The sequence below is a fragment of the Peromyscus maniculatus genome, chromosome 14, assembly GCF_049852395.1.
Source record: "Peromyscus maniculatus bairdii isolate BWxNUB_F1_BW_parent chromosome 14, HU_Pman_BW_mat_3.1, whole genome shotgun sequence".
In the NCBI taxonomy this organism is placed as follows: domain Eukaryota; kingdom Metazoa; phylum Chordata; class Mammalia; order Rodentia; family Cricetidae; genus Peromyscus; species Peromyscus maniculatus.
This window is the reverse complement of record NC_134865.1, coordinates 52937334-52949950: the sequence shown is the minus strand read 5'-3', so window position 1 is coordinate 52949950 and position 12617 is coordinate 52937334. Positions and strand designations below refer to the sequence as shown.

Genomic DNA, 12617 nt, shown 5'->3' with positions numbered 1-12617 from the left:
AAAATAAAAACAAAAAAAATAAAAACAAAAGAAACAAACAAAATATTTATAGAACTGAATGTAAACTTTGTTTCTACTGTGAACGGTTACATCTTTTCCTTAATGAGACCTTAGAGCTGAGAAACAGCGTCTCTTTGCAAATACCACTATGTCTAGCACCGTCCTAACGCTTGGCCAAAAAAAAAAAAAAAAAAAAAAAACCCGAGAATTTCTTACCTCTGAGAAATTAACAGCCAAAGGAATGATTCCAGCCACGTAACATCCCACCAACATGGCCAAAGACAGCAGACTAATGGAGAGAAAATCATCCATTCTGCCCTCCTGTAGTCACCCTCTACCACCAGGCTTCAAAATCCCAGCGGTTTGAAAAGGCGCTTAGGCTCTTTAAACGTGTGGTTTTTCCAAGAGAACAAGGGAGTTTCCCACTTTTTTTTCAACCTTGCCACCAGCCGGTGGTGTTCACGAATCAGGCTGCTCTCCTGCGTACTAAGAAGCAGGCTCCTTTGGGCCGATACTAGCACCGGAGAAAAACTTTGCTCAATCTCAGGTTCTTGGGTGCCAATCACCGGGATTCCGGTAGGGTAACAGATGGGAGACACCGTGCGACAGAGATCTCTTCGGTCTTCGGAGTGAGGGTGGGCAGAACGGCCCGCTCCCCCTAGACAGTGTGCCTGGTAGCAGCAGGTAAAAAGTAAAGCTCAGTGTCTTCACCTCGGCCGGCACCTGGTTCCCTAGGGTGGCGGGCCCCGCAGGTGATCCGCCCCCAGGGACCAGCCCACCAAACTCCCTTCCAAGTCTAGCGCCGAGCCAGCTGCCCCCCAAGTCAGCACCGGGCCCCGAGGACTCAACAGCAAAGTCGGTACAACGCTGTCTCCGCCCGACACCGGGTGCTGCCCATGGTACTTCCCTCAGCCAGGCCCTGACCCTGAGTCGCCAATACTACAGCTGCCATGGCCGCCAAGTGGCACCTCTTCATTCCTCCCACTTCCGGATTGTCTCACCGCCCCCTCTTTAGCAGGGCACTTCCGGGTTACAACGGACCTATCGGCCGCGGTAGTTATATTGCCGCCATTTTTTAGAAAGGTTTAAAAAAAAAGAAGAAAAAAAAAGACTAGTGTCCCTGCTGTGTTCGCCATCATTTCGGTCACCCGTCGGCGAACTGAAGTACAGAAGGCAGCGTCCCGAAGCGAACTACTGTTTCTGAAGCGGCAGAACTCCATCGTACGCATCGCCGCGCCCTCACCCAAGATGGCTGAAACGGAGTCAATATCCGCTCTAGAAACCGGAAACGTGCGACGCTCGACGGTCCAAAGAGGCTCTTTTCGCGTCGCGCTTCCGACGATTTCCGGCGAGCGCTCTCGCGGGATTGGCTGTTGGCGGCGTTGCGGCTGAGCTCGTGTGCGGCGGCGGCGGTGTTAGCGGCGGCTGCAGCAAAGCGTTTGGCGCGATGGTGAGTCCTCCGCGGTGGCCGGGGCCCCCGGCTTGTGGGGCCACCCCGGCTCCGGACATCTCCCCACTCCTCAGGCCCCCGCCCATCCAGCGCGAGCGAGCGAGCTGCTCCCCGCTTCTCCCCCCCCCCCAGCTCGCGGATCGCCCCTTCCCCTTCCCGACGCCGAGACGCGGGGCCTCGCCGTAGGCCCCGGGCCGGGTCCGCCCTGCGGCTGCGCGCCCGCCTGCTGGTGGGGGCGAGGGGTGCGGTGGGTGGGCAGAGGGTGCCCTGTCCGCGGATCGCGGCCGCCTGCAAGAGGGAGGCGTGGGGTACGGGCTCTTTCTCTTCCGAGGCGGACCGTCGGAACAATGGCCTTTTCTGAAACTGACACACTCGTCACCTTACTGTTCGTCGCATGTGGGGCTGGTGGTGGGTGGTGGGGGTCGGGTTTTCTTTGCAGTGCGCCTCCTCAGCCGTCCCCGCAGTGTTCCAAAAAAAAGTATTTTTCCCTTTTGCGGTATCCTCAGTTGCCCCGGTTTGCCTTCGGTCTCGTTCTTACTTTCCTTTTCTTGAGAGTGGAGCCTGAAAAGAGACTTCCAGGGTCCTGGCTCTAGAATCTGACAGGGATGTAGTAAAGTATGGTTTATACGGTCTGTAAAGGTTTTTTGTTTTGTTCGTTAGATTATGTGTCTGTGTTTATGCATGTCGAGTGCAGGAGCCCGCTGAAGCCAGAAGAGTGTGGGATCCCCAGGATCTGGAGTTAGAACATGCGGATGTGGGTGCTGGGAACCAAACTCGGGTCCTTTGTGAGAGTAGCACGTGCTCTTAACCACTGAGCTCTCTCTTCAATCCTCTCGTGTATTGTTGTTTTGCTTCTGGGAGTCTTAAAAGATTTCTTTTTCTGCGTATTGGTGTTTTGCCTGCATGTCTGTGCCACTTGCGTTCAGTGCCTGCGGCAGGCAGAACAGGACGTCCGGTACCCTAGAATTGGAATTACAGATGATTGTGAGCAACTCTGTAGGGGCAGGAAACTGAAAAACTGGTTCCTTGGAAGAGCAGCTTGTGCTCTTAACCACAGAGCCATCTCTCCAGTACCCCAGCCCTCCTGTTCTTTAGTAAACAAACAAAGGAGAGGTTCACGGGATTTACTTGGAGCAGGATTGTGTGTATACACTTTTCAAATGGTATTCTTAAAAAAAAAATTGTGTGTGTTTTGAGACAGGGTTTCTCTGTGTAGCTTTGGTGCTTGTCCTGGATGGAACTCGCTCTGTAGATCAAGCTGGCCTCGAACTCACAGAGATCCACCTGGCTCTGCCTCCTGAGGGCTGGGATTAAAGGCGTGTGCCACCACCGCGCGGCTCTCAAATTATTTCTTAATTTGACTTAAAATTTTAAAAATGTGGCAAAGAATGAATAGCTTGTTTAGGATAAGCCACTGCAATAGTATAAATATAGTTCTCATAAGACTATTTTCTTCTCAACAAGTGATATACTGAAAGTGCTTTGAGTAGCTGGCCTTTATGAACCCCTATAAAACACATCTAATCCCGTGATTTAAAGTACTGTTTTTTATCCAGAAAACCTAGATCTTAAGACATCTTGGTTCCAATTTGTTGATAGTTTAAATTTTGGTGCCTATCCTGGATCTCACTCTATAGACCAGGTTGGCCTCGAACCCCACAGAGATCCGCCTGGCTCTGCCTCTCTAGTGCTGGGATTAAAGGCGTGTGCACCACCCAGCTCGTAAGAAGTGTATCTGGAGTGTCAGCTTAGTGAAGGAGCATTGGCTCCTCTTCCTCCTCTTCCTGAGGACCAGGATTCCACTTAAGGCTGGTATTAACTGTATTCATTTTATATTACTAATTTATCTTACACCTTGATGTGAGAGTAACTCCTGAATAAAAGTGAGGTTACACTGTTGTGCTCCAATTGGAAAAAGACCTTAGGTTGATAGAATGGTTATGGTATTCCCCTCTTCCTCTCTCTTTATCACCTCATGTCTTAGTTTTTACTGAGAGCTAATAGAACTAGAGACCAGTGGCAACAGAAAACAGGTTTTAATGGTTGGCAAGGAGAGATAGAAGAGAGTACATGGTAGCTTTTGTGAGTACTTGCTGGCACGTAAATTTGGAGTTGGAGAAATGACCCAGAGTAAGGGGCTGACTTAGGGGGTTTGTCAGCCCAGCACTGATAACATGGACAGAGGCTTCCGTATTGTAGGAAGAGCAACCTAGTTAATTATGTTCTAATAAATAGCATTTGTGTCATACGCAAAGGCCTTATGTTATGTGAATTTCTGAAATACATATTAGGATATACATTGAAATTGTTTTTCTCTTTCAGTCTCACACCATTTTGTTGGTACAGCCTACCAAGAGACCAGAAGGCAGGACTTACGCTGACTATGAGTCTGTGAATGAGTGCATGGAAGGTGAGTCATCACGAAAGGTAAACTGATCAAGGGGGAGACTCTTGGAAGTCCCCCGAATACACACACCATTCTCTTGTGAGATAAATAGCATTTGAGAACTGGAATTGGTTTTCCCCCTAGATTTTATTTCAAGCAGGGAAAATTGGATTTAGCATGGACTATTAAAATATTTTGTTCTGACATGGGTGTTTTACACACAGCTCTTATGTATTCTGACTAAACTGTAGCACTAGGGGAGTTGTTATGGCTGGCTCTGAGAAGACCTTCTGAAATCTCATAACCTGCCTGTTAAATCAATAAATGTTAAAAGCTAGCCAGGCAGTGGTGGCACAAGCCTTTAATCCCAGCATTTAGGAAGCAGAGGCAGGCAGATCTCTATGATTTGAGGCTAGCCTGGTCTACAAAGTGAGTTCCAAAACAGCCAGGGCTGTTACACAGAAAAATCCTGTCTCAAACAACAACAACAAAAAAAAAGGCCCATGAAAATGTTAGAAAATAAGTTAGCTCAGAGAAAGCCAAGGTTCACAGAAGCAGATCAATACGGTTTATTGTGCATTTGCTGGATTTCCACTCCTACCCAAGGAGCAATTAGCTTTTGATGTTTCTTCACTAGGTAAACCATTAGAGCACAGACTGGTTAACAGGTTGTGCTGCCCTGCATTGTTTCTAGGAAGTTGTTAGTTCTTTGCCACTTTTTTATTGTTGTTGTTTGTTTCTTTGTTTGTTTTTCAAGACAGGGTTTCTCCGTGTAGTTTTGGTGCCTGTCCTGGATCTCTCTCTGTAGACCAGGCTGGCCTCAAACTCACAGAGATACGCCTGCCTCTGCCTCCCTAGTGCTGGGATTAAAGGAGTGTGCCACCACCGCCCGCATCTTTGCCACTTTCTGTCAAAAGGCTATGTAGTTGGTTTGGTTTGTCTGTTCAACAAGTCCCTAAAACTGTTGATTATTCAAAACTTAACTGGGTTAGGCCCAAATCTAACAGTGATTAATATTGCCTATAAAAACAAAAGCTGCTTATAATCAAAGGTGACTTCACTTCAAGGTAGCTAGTGCAATACCCTTGACACTGCCATCAAATTCTACTCTTAAAAGATGAAAAGGGAGCCGGGCGTTGGTGGCGCACGCCTTTAATCCCAGCACTCGGGAGGCAGAGCCAGGTGGATCTCTGTGAGTTCAAGGCCAGCCTGGGCTACCAAGTGAGCTCCAGGAAAGGCGCAAAGCTACACAGAGAAACCCTGTCTCGAAAAACCAAAAAAAAAAAAAAAAAAAAGATGAAAAGGGAGCCAGTAGGTGGTGGCGGCGCCTTTAATCCCAACACTTGGGAGGCAGAGGCCTGCTGTTTTAGCATAACGTCTCCTGGTCTGTGTTGTCATGTCTGGGTTTTGGACAGTGACATTTCCTGACCTTTGTTAATCTTAGTAAAATCTAACTTGTTTGTCTGTTTATGACCGTTTTGATACCTATCCAGGCTAACCTAGAATGCAAGAGTCTTCTGCCTTAGCCTCTTGAGTACTTGGATTATAGATATGTACCACTGTGTCTGCCTCTGGTTTGTTAACAGTGGTGAGCTGGGACTGACACATTGGTGACTCACCCTAGTTTACATTAGGGTTCATTCTGTGGGGTTCAGTTCTGTGAATTTTGCCAAATTGATTAGATGATATACTTGTCAATATATAGCCATAAAGAAAGGTTTCATTCCTCTAAAATCTATACCTGTATCATCCTCCAGACCCATGGCAACCAGTCTTTACATCTGTAATACCTAATACAGTGTAAATGTTTTAAATAACTATTATACATTTTTTTGGGGGGGGAATAAGAAACTCTATAAATGTTCAGTACCTGTGGAATTTGATTTTCAAATGTTTTCAACCCATAGTTAATTAAATCCTTGAATGCTAACACCGTCACCACCGCCTGCCCCCCCCCCCACACCTACAGGCCTAATGTGTCAGTTGGAATTATTGCATACACACTTTTGTACTGTTTTCTGCAACCTAGCAGTATACATTTCAGGTTCTTCTATGTTCTATAACTCCATTTTTCTTCTTTGATTAGAAATTGTAGTTTGAGCCTGGGATGTAGCTCATTTTATAGAGTGACTTGTCTAGCATGTACAAAGCCTGAATTTGTTCCTTGGCACCACATACATAGGTAGAGGGGTAAGCACTTGTAATTCCAGCACTTGGAAAGTGGAGGCAGAAAGATCAGAAGTTCAAGTTTATCCTCAGCTATAGTGAGTTCAAGGCTAGCCTGGGCTACCTATGACACTATTGAAAAGAGAAGTGGTGGTTTAATTCCCATTTTTAAAGAGTTAAAAGATGAGCGCCAAAAGTCATGGGAATCCTAGCACTTAGGCTGAGGCAAGAGGAGGACAAGCTTGAAGCCAGCCTGACAGTCTGAGCTGGACACTGGGTGCTTTCTGATAAAGCCGAGGTGGGGGGACTGAGGCTGGGGTGTGGCTCAGGAGTAGAGCGTTTGCTTAGCATGCATAAAGCCCTAAGTTCAAGCCTTCCACTGCCAATAGCCAACACTTTCTCATCCTTGAACATCTGCCTGTATGCCCCTCCCTCCTCTCCACAAGTCAGCTTCTGTTAAATTTGTTGGTAAGAGCTTTATTATATTGTATATGGAGTTAAAAGGGTTTTTTGGGTTTTTTTGTTTGGTTTGGGTTTGGTTTGTTTTGGTTTTAGTTTTTTACTTTTAATGTATAGAAATCCGGCTGGTTTTCATATATTGATCTTGTATGTTACAGCCTTGGTACCTCATTTACTAGTTCTAACAGTTTTTTGTTGCTCTGGCTACAGCCTGTAGTGGAGTGCTGAGTAAATGTTAGTTCTTAGTTCTTCCTGGTGGTGGCAGATCAGCATGGTCTGTGATCACTAAACGTGGCAATGGGGATGAGCAGTGAATTTACTTTCCTGGGCTTCACTTCCTTTTAATTTTATCAGTTATATGATTTCAGTGTAATATGTCAGTAGCAATTAGAAGGGGGTGGAGGGATAGCTTAGTCAGCAAAGGAGTAAGCACCCATGAGTGTGAGAGCCCGATACCCCTGTAAACAAGTCAAACCTGGTAGCATGTACTAATCCTAATGCTGAGCTGTAGAAACAAGTGGATCCTAGTGACTGGCCAGCCTAGCCTGAGTGAGCTGCAGGCTAGTGAAGAGACCCTGTTTCAAAGATGAAGCAAGATGACATTTCACCTTCACGTGTGCAAACACATACAAAAACATGTAAAACTGAGTGTAGCCTGTCAACTGGGAATTTTATGGAGTTTCTTTATAGAGGTGCCTTAAGGGCTTGTGTATTACAGTATAGGGCATGTTGCCCACAGGTAATTAATATTGATAGCATTTGTTCTTAGAGTGGTTGGTGGTAGCAATGGACTGAAAGGGTATATTCCCCCATTTATAGAATGCTTGACTGGTTAAAATAACCTGTCATGGCCCCGCAATGGTGGTGAACACCTTTAATCCCACCACTTGGAGGCAGAGCCAGGTAGATCTCTCTGAGTTCAAGGCCAGCCTGGTCTACAGAGCGAGATCTAGGACAGGCACCAAAGCCTTGTCTCGAAAAAAAAAAGAAAAAGAAAAAGAAAAAAGAAAAAAAAAAGGACAGGTAATATACCCTGTTGATAATTGTTAATATACTGTGATTTTTGATTGGGGGGTTTTGTTTCTGGTTTTTGGAGACAGTCTGCTGTATCGTAAGCTGGCCTCAAACTCACTATGTAGCTGAGGCAGAGCTTGAACTTTTGATCCTCCTGCCTTAGCTTTCTAAGTGCTGGGTGTGCCCACCACACCTGGTTTTATCTTCTTATATTAGAGTATTTACAAGCATAGCTTTGTGCCGATGTTCATGTGCATTATTTCAGTTAATATGTAGAGCCCTGTGGAAATGTATTTACTCTTTGCCAGGTAAGGTTTGCTGGGTGGAGTCATTGGTCCTCAGTTTTATGGTAAATGAGCTGGCTTTCTGGATTCCTAATGAATCCAGAGTCTAGGGTCTTAAGCACCATATCAAGATAAGCTCCTACTTCATTGACAGTTATTGTCACTTTTTCCATTGCATCAAAATTTGAATGTAAAATAGAAAATGGGTTTTTCTGCTCTGCAGCATTAGAATGATTAGGAACCTGGTGAAAAAGGAACCACAGTATAATCTGGAGGTGGTGGCACAAGCCTTTAACTCCAGCACTGGGAAGGCAGAGACAGGAAGATCTCTGTGAGTTCCAGGACTGCCAGGGCTATGTAGAAAGACCCTGTTCCTCCCCCACCCACCCCCCCAAAAAAAACTGTCTGGGCAGGGTCATTGCTGAGGGCCAAACACAGGCTCTACCCAGATGCCTCTTCCAAACCTTTAACATCTTTCAGCTCCAGTGGTTTGAAGTAGTCCTCTCACTAAAGCACAAAATGGTTATCAATACTCTCATACATTTAAATTGCTAGTCCCAAAAATTAAAACAAGTGATCAACCTGCAGTCCTTTTCCAGCTCAGTGTTTCTGAAATGGGTAACTGACAATATAGCACGACTTACAATATGTACACGCTTATGCAATCTAAGTTCAAGTTCTTGTGTCATCCCCCCCTTAGGTGTTTGTAAAATGTATGAAGAACATCTGAAGAGAATGAATCCCAACAGCCCCTCCATCACATACGATATCAGTCAGTTGTTTGACTTTATCGATGATCTGGCAGATCTCAGCTGTCTTGTGTAAGTATTAGCAACCTTATCTTTTAAATTTGTATATGTTCCTCTTTTTGTCTGTTTATATAGTTAATAGTTTTTCATTTACATGTAGACCAGAAATTAAATTGGCAATATAAAGCCGAAGGCATAGGAAACTGCCAGTTGACATTGTAGGGTGAAGGTGGGCTAATTTAAAAGCTTCATATTGTTTGTACCCTAGACCTAATAGTCTTTTTCTTGGGTTTCTCATCCTCTTAGTCTTTTTCTTAAAGTTATTGGTTTTATATTTTCATTCAAGAAAAGAAGTTCTTTTCTTGAGATTTAGTTTTAGTCTTAGCCTGTGTGAACTTGTTTTTGTTGTTTTGTTTCATTGGTGTGGGGTTTTAGATGTTAATATGCCTATTATAATTATAGCTAAATTTTATTGAGTAGTGCTGATGTAAATATTGTACTGTAGTCCACACCTTGAAGTAGACTAGATTGGTACTTAATTAGGATATAATGAACAGAGAACAATCCTAGAAAATGATTCACTTTTTAGACTACTTATCATAAAGCCGCATTAGCTAAGAACTGACTGTATTTGGTTAGGTGTGTTAGGCAATGGCCTGTGTGTTTGTAATAAACCTCTGGCCTATCACTATGGGAAAATTGGTTGTTGCTTATAGAAAGCATTCCTTCTTTGGAGTTTATTTTCATTATTGGAAAGTGGTCCTGTGTGTGGGGTTGAGGCTTGTAATCTCAGCTAATCTGGAGGATGAGTCAGGAGGATGGAAAGTGTAAAGCTAGACAACTTAGTTAGGTCCTGTCTCAGAATAAAAGGTAAGAGTGGACTGGGGCGCGGGGGGTGGGGGTGGGGTATAGCTCATCGTAGACTGCTTGCTTACTAGGCACAAAGCCCCATATCAGTCCTTAGTACCATGAAAAACATAGCATGTAGAGTTTTAGCTAGGTCAATAGGGTTCTGATGCCAAGAATGTTTAGCTGTGCTGTGTATAGTGAATGACAAGATTTATGATCTAAAGAAAAAGGGGAATCTTGCCCAGCATCACTTAACTGTTCAGTTACTTGTTGGTTGGTCTTTGGTCATTTCTGGGGAGCCCACCACCCAGCTCCCAAATAAATCACACACAGAAGCTTATTATTATTATGAATGCCTGGCCTTAGCTTGGCTTAGTTTCTAGCCAGCTTTTCTTATCTTAAATTATCCCGTCTATCTTTTGCCTCTGGACTTTTCCTTTTCTCTAACTTCTGTAAATCTTACTCTTACTCTGTGGCTTGCTGTGTAGCTGGGTGGCTGGCCTCTAGAGTCTTCCTCCTCTGGCTTCTAGATCTTAGCTCCTCCCAGATTTCTCCCTCTATATTTTCTCTCTGCCTGCCAGCCCCGCCTATCTTTTCTCCTGCCTTGCTATTGGCCAGTTCTTTATTAGACCATCAGGTGTCTTACACAGGCACAGTAACACAGCCTCAGAGTTAAACAAATGCAACATAAACAAAAGTAATACACCTTAAAATATTTTACAACAGTTACTTCCTTTAAGCCTTGATTTCCTCTCTTAATTTTTAAAGATAGTAGATACTTACAGGGATATTAAAAAAGAATAAGTGAGCTAATTCAGATACTTAAAGTAATACCCTCTACTTAATAACATCTTTAATTTTAATAAGTACTATCGCTTGTCTAATTTTTTTTTTTTTTTTGTTAATGTGTATGAGTGTCTTGCCTGCTTGTATGTCTGTTTACTACATGCATTTCTGGTGTCCTCAGAGGACAAAAGAGGGTGTCAGATGAAGTTACAGATAAGTATGAGCCATTGTGTGGGTGTTGGGAATTGAATCCAAGTCCTCTGGAGACCAGAAAGTGCCCTTAACCACTGAGCCATCTTTACAGCCCTGCCCCCATTCTCTTTGTTGTTGTTTTGTTTCTTGAGACGGGGTTTCTCTGTAGACCAGGCTGGCCTTAAATTGATCCCCTGCTTCTGCCTCCAAGTGCTGGGATTCTCTGTCATCACACCTGGTGCTTTTCTGCCTTTTATACTACAGTTTTTTGGTTTTGTTTTTTATTATTTTCTGTGTATGGTGTTTTGCCTGCATGTGTGTTTGTGTATCATATGCCTGCAATACCTTTGGAACTCAGAAGAGAATATTGAGTCCCCTGGTACTGGAGTAACAGATCCTTGTGAGCTGCCATGTGGGTGCTAGGGATCAAACCCAGGTCCTCTGGGAGAGCAGCCAGTGCTTTTAGCTGCTCACTGAGCTATCTCTCCAGCCCTAGACTACAACTTCAGTATGGATTCCTCACCAGAGAGAGTTCAGTTTTAGGCTAGCCGAAAAACTGCTCTGTTCAAGTCTCATAAAGATACCTTGACTGGCTGGATGCTCATGGTACTGTAAGCTCTGAAAACCTTCATTTTTAATAGAGTTCTGCTGGTGGTGGTCTTCCTGTCTCACCCTTCTCTTCTGAAACAGATGTCCTGAAATTTTCCTGTCTTTTGTTTTGTTGTTTTTTGTTTTTCGAGACAGGGTTTCTCTATGTAGTTTTGGTGCCTATCTTGGATCTCGCTCTGTAGACCGGCTGGCCTCAAACTCACAGAGATCTGCCTGGCTCTGCCTCCTGGGTGCTGGGATTAAAAGTGTGCACCACCACCGCCTGGCATCTGTAGGCCTTTTAAAAGGCAAATCTTAAACTATGAGTTCCTTACATATTAGCAGGAGATCATTGTTGAAGTAATACTCTTTTAGAGATTTCTTAGTTGAGTCAAAACAAATCTAGCAGATCTAAAACTTATACTAGTGTTTAGCTTTTTGTTTTTTAAGCACTAAAGGAACTATAAAAATATAAGCTATGTGGGAGAGAGAACACATGGTTTTTGGTCAATAGGTGTGTAACTGAGTGCTTAAGAGCTCTCTCTGAAACTTGGCTTTTACTATCATAAGATTATACTAAGTGATGCAGATCTGTTCGTTAAAACAACAGTATCGTCCACTTTTGCTTCACTTCATGTGTGAAAATGTGCATATTGAAGCCACTCGGGCAGTTATAATGTGGGCTTTAACTGATCTCTGTAACTTTGCATGTTTCTTTCTGTTCCTCAGTTACCGAGCTGATACACAGACGTACCAGCCTTATAACAAAGACTGGATCAAAGAGAAGATCTACGTGCTCCTTCGTCGACAGGCCCAACAGGCTGGGAAGTAGTTGAGTTGGAAGCATTGGGGGCTGAGGGTGGGCTTGGAACAGGTGCATACAGTGTGCTGTAGTGAACATTTTGTATGATAGTAATCCTGTTTCCATTTTGTTACTAGAGCCAAGATTGAATGTATGACATGATAGTGAATGATCTTTTCATTCTGAAACCACCATTGCCCCTTTGCTCCTTTCCTTTCTTTTTTTACTTAAACATTTTTATGATAATTCAGAGAGAAAAGTGTTCTTTGCCAGTTAAGGTTGGTTCCAGTCCTGGAAACTGTTTGTATCTGCTTTACAGCAGTGAGTGCACTAACCCTTTGTCGGGGTAGGGATGGTGACAAGCTTAGTTATGTCCTCTGGGAAAGTCTTAGTGAAAAATAAAAAATGTTCTGTAGCTGTGTTTTTTCATTGAGTGATTTTTGGTTTTTGTCTCTAAACATTGAATTGTCTGGCAAAGCCTTACCAGTTTTAAAATCAATAGGCAGCTACATAAAGAACTTGACAGTTTATGTATTTGGACCCATTTTGCTGTGATTTACTTATATGAAGCTAATAAGCTTTTACCTCATTTTCCCAGCAATCAATAAATCTCAGTTGTAGTGACAATATTTGTATCTACTGTGGATGCAAACATAAGATGTTTCTAGACTCAACAATGGGAATACATCCCATGACAAGTTGGAAATAGTCCAAATGCATTTAGTACCCCCGACCTGTGGAGCATCATAACTGCAAACAACACCCTGGATGCAGTGCCTGCCTTTCCTGGCTGCCTGGTGGCTGTGGCTCACTGCAGCTTCCCAGCATCTCGACAGCATATTAGACCTGATATCACTAGCTTGGGGAAAGAGAATTCAAAACACAAAATGTT

At 43.9% G+C, this 12617-nt stretch overlaps 2 protein-coding genes across 3 annotated transcripts in view; one reads left to right on the top strand and one right to left on the bottom strand.

Annotated features, from left to right (window-relative positions):
- Slc39a9 (solute carrier family 39 member 9) overlaps positions 1-1358 on the bottom strand; it is a 41150-nt gene extending 39792 nt beyond the window's left edge. Inside the window, exon 1 of one of the 2 annotated variants that reach the window (XM_006973096.4) lies at positions 217-1358. In XM_006973096.4, coding sequence (XP_006973158.1) covers positions 217-312 — 96 coding nt within the window. In that variant the 5' untranslated portion in view covers positions 313-1358. The remainder of the gene's footprint in view (positions 1-216) is intronic. The other variant, XM_076550955.1, reaches the window with a different exon arrangement.
- Positions 1337-12140, top strand: Erh (ERH mRNA splicing and mitosis factor). The gene is made up of 4 exons (XM_006973097.4): positions 1337-1450; positions 3773-3860; positions 8460-8580; positions 11653-12140. The coding sequence occupies exons 1-4, from the start codon at positions 1448-1450 to the stop codon at positions 11753-11755; spliced, it is 315 nt and encodes a 104-aa protein (XP_006973159.1). The 5' UTR covers positions 1337-1447; the 3' UTR covers positions 11756-12140.
- Positions 12141-12617: the final 477 nt, after the last annotated feature.

What these genes read in the sequence shown, in the direction of transcription:
- Erh (XM_006973097.4), top strand. An exon ending in TGTGAATGAGTGCATGGAAG is followed by an intron (nt 3,861 to 8,459) that starts GTGAGTCATCAC and finishes TCCCCCCCTTAG; the next exon opens with GTGTTTGTAAAATGTATGAA. An exon ending in GCAGATCTCAGCTGTCTTGT is followed by an intron (nt 8,581 to 11,652) that starts GTAAGTATTAGC and finishes TCTGTTCCTCAG; the next exon opens with TTACCGAGCTGATACACAGA.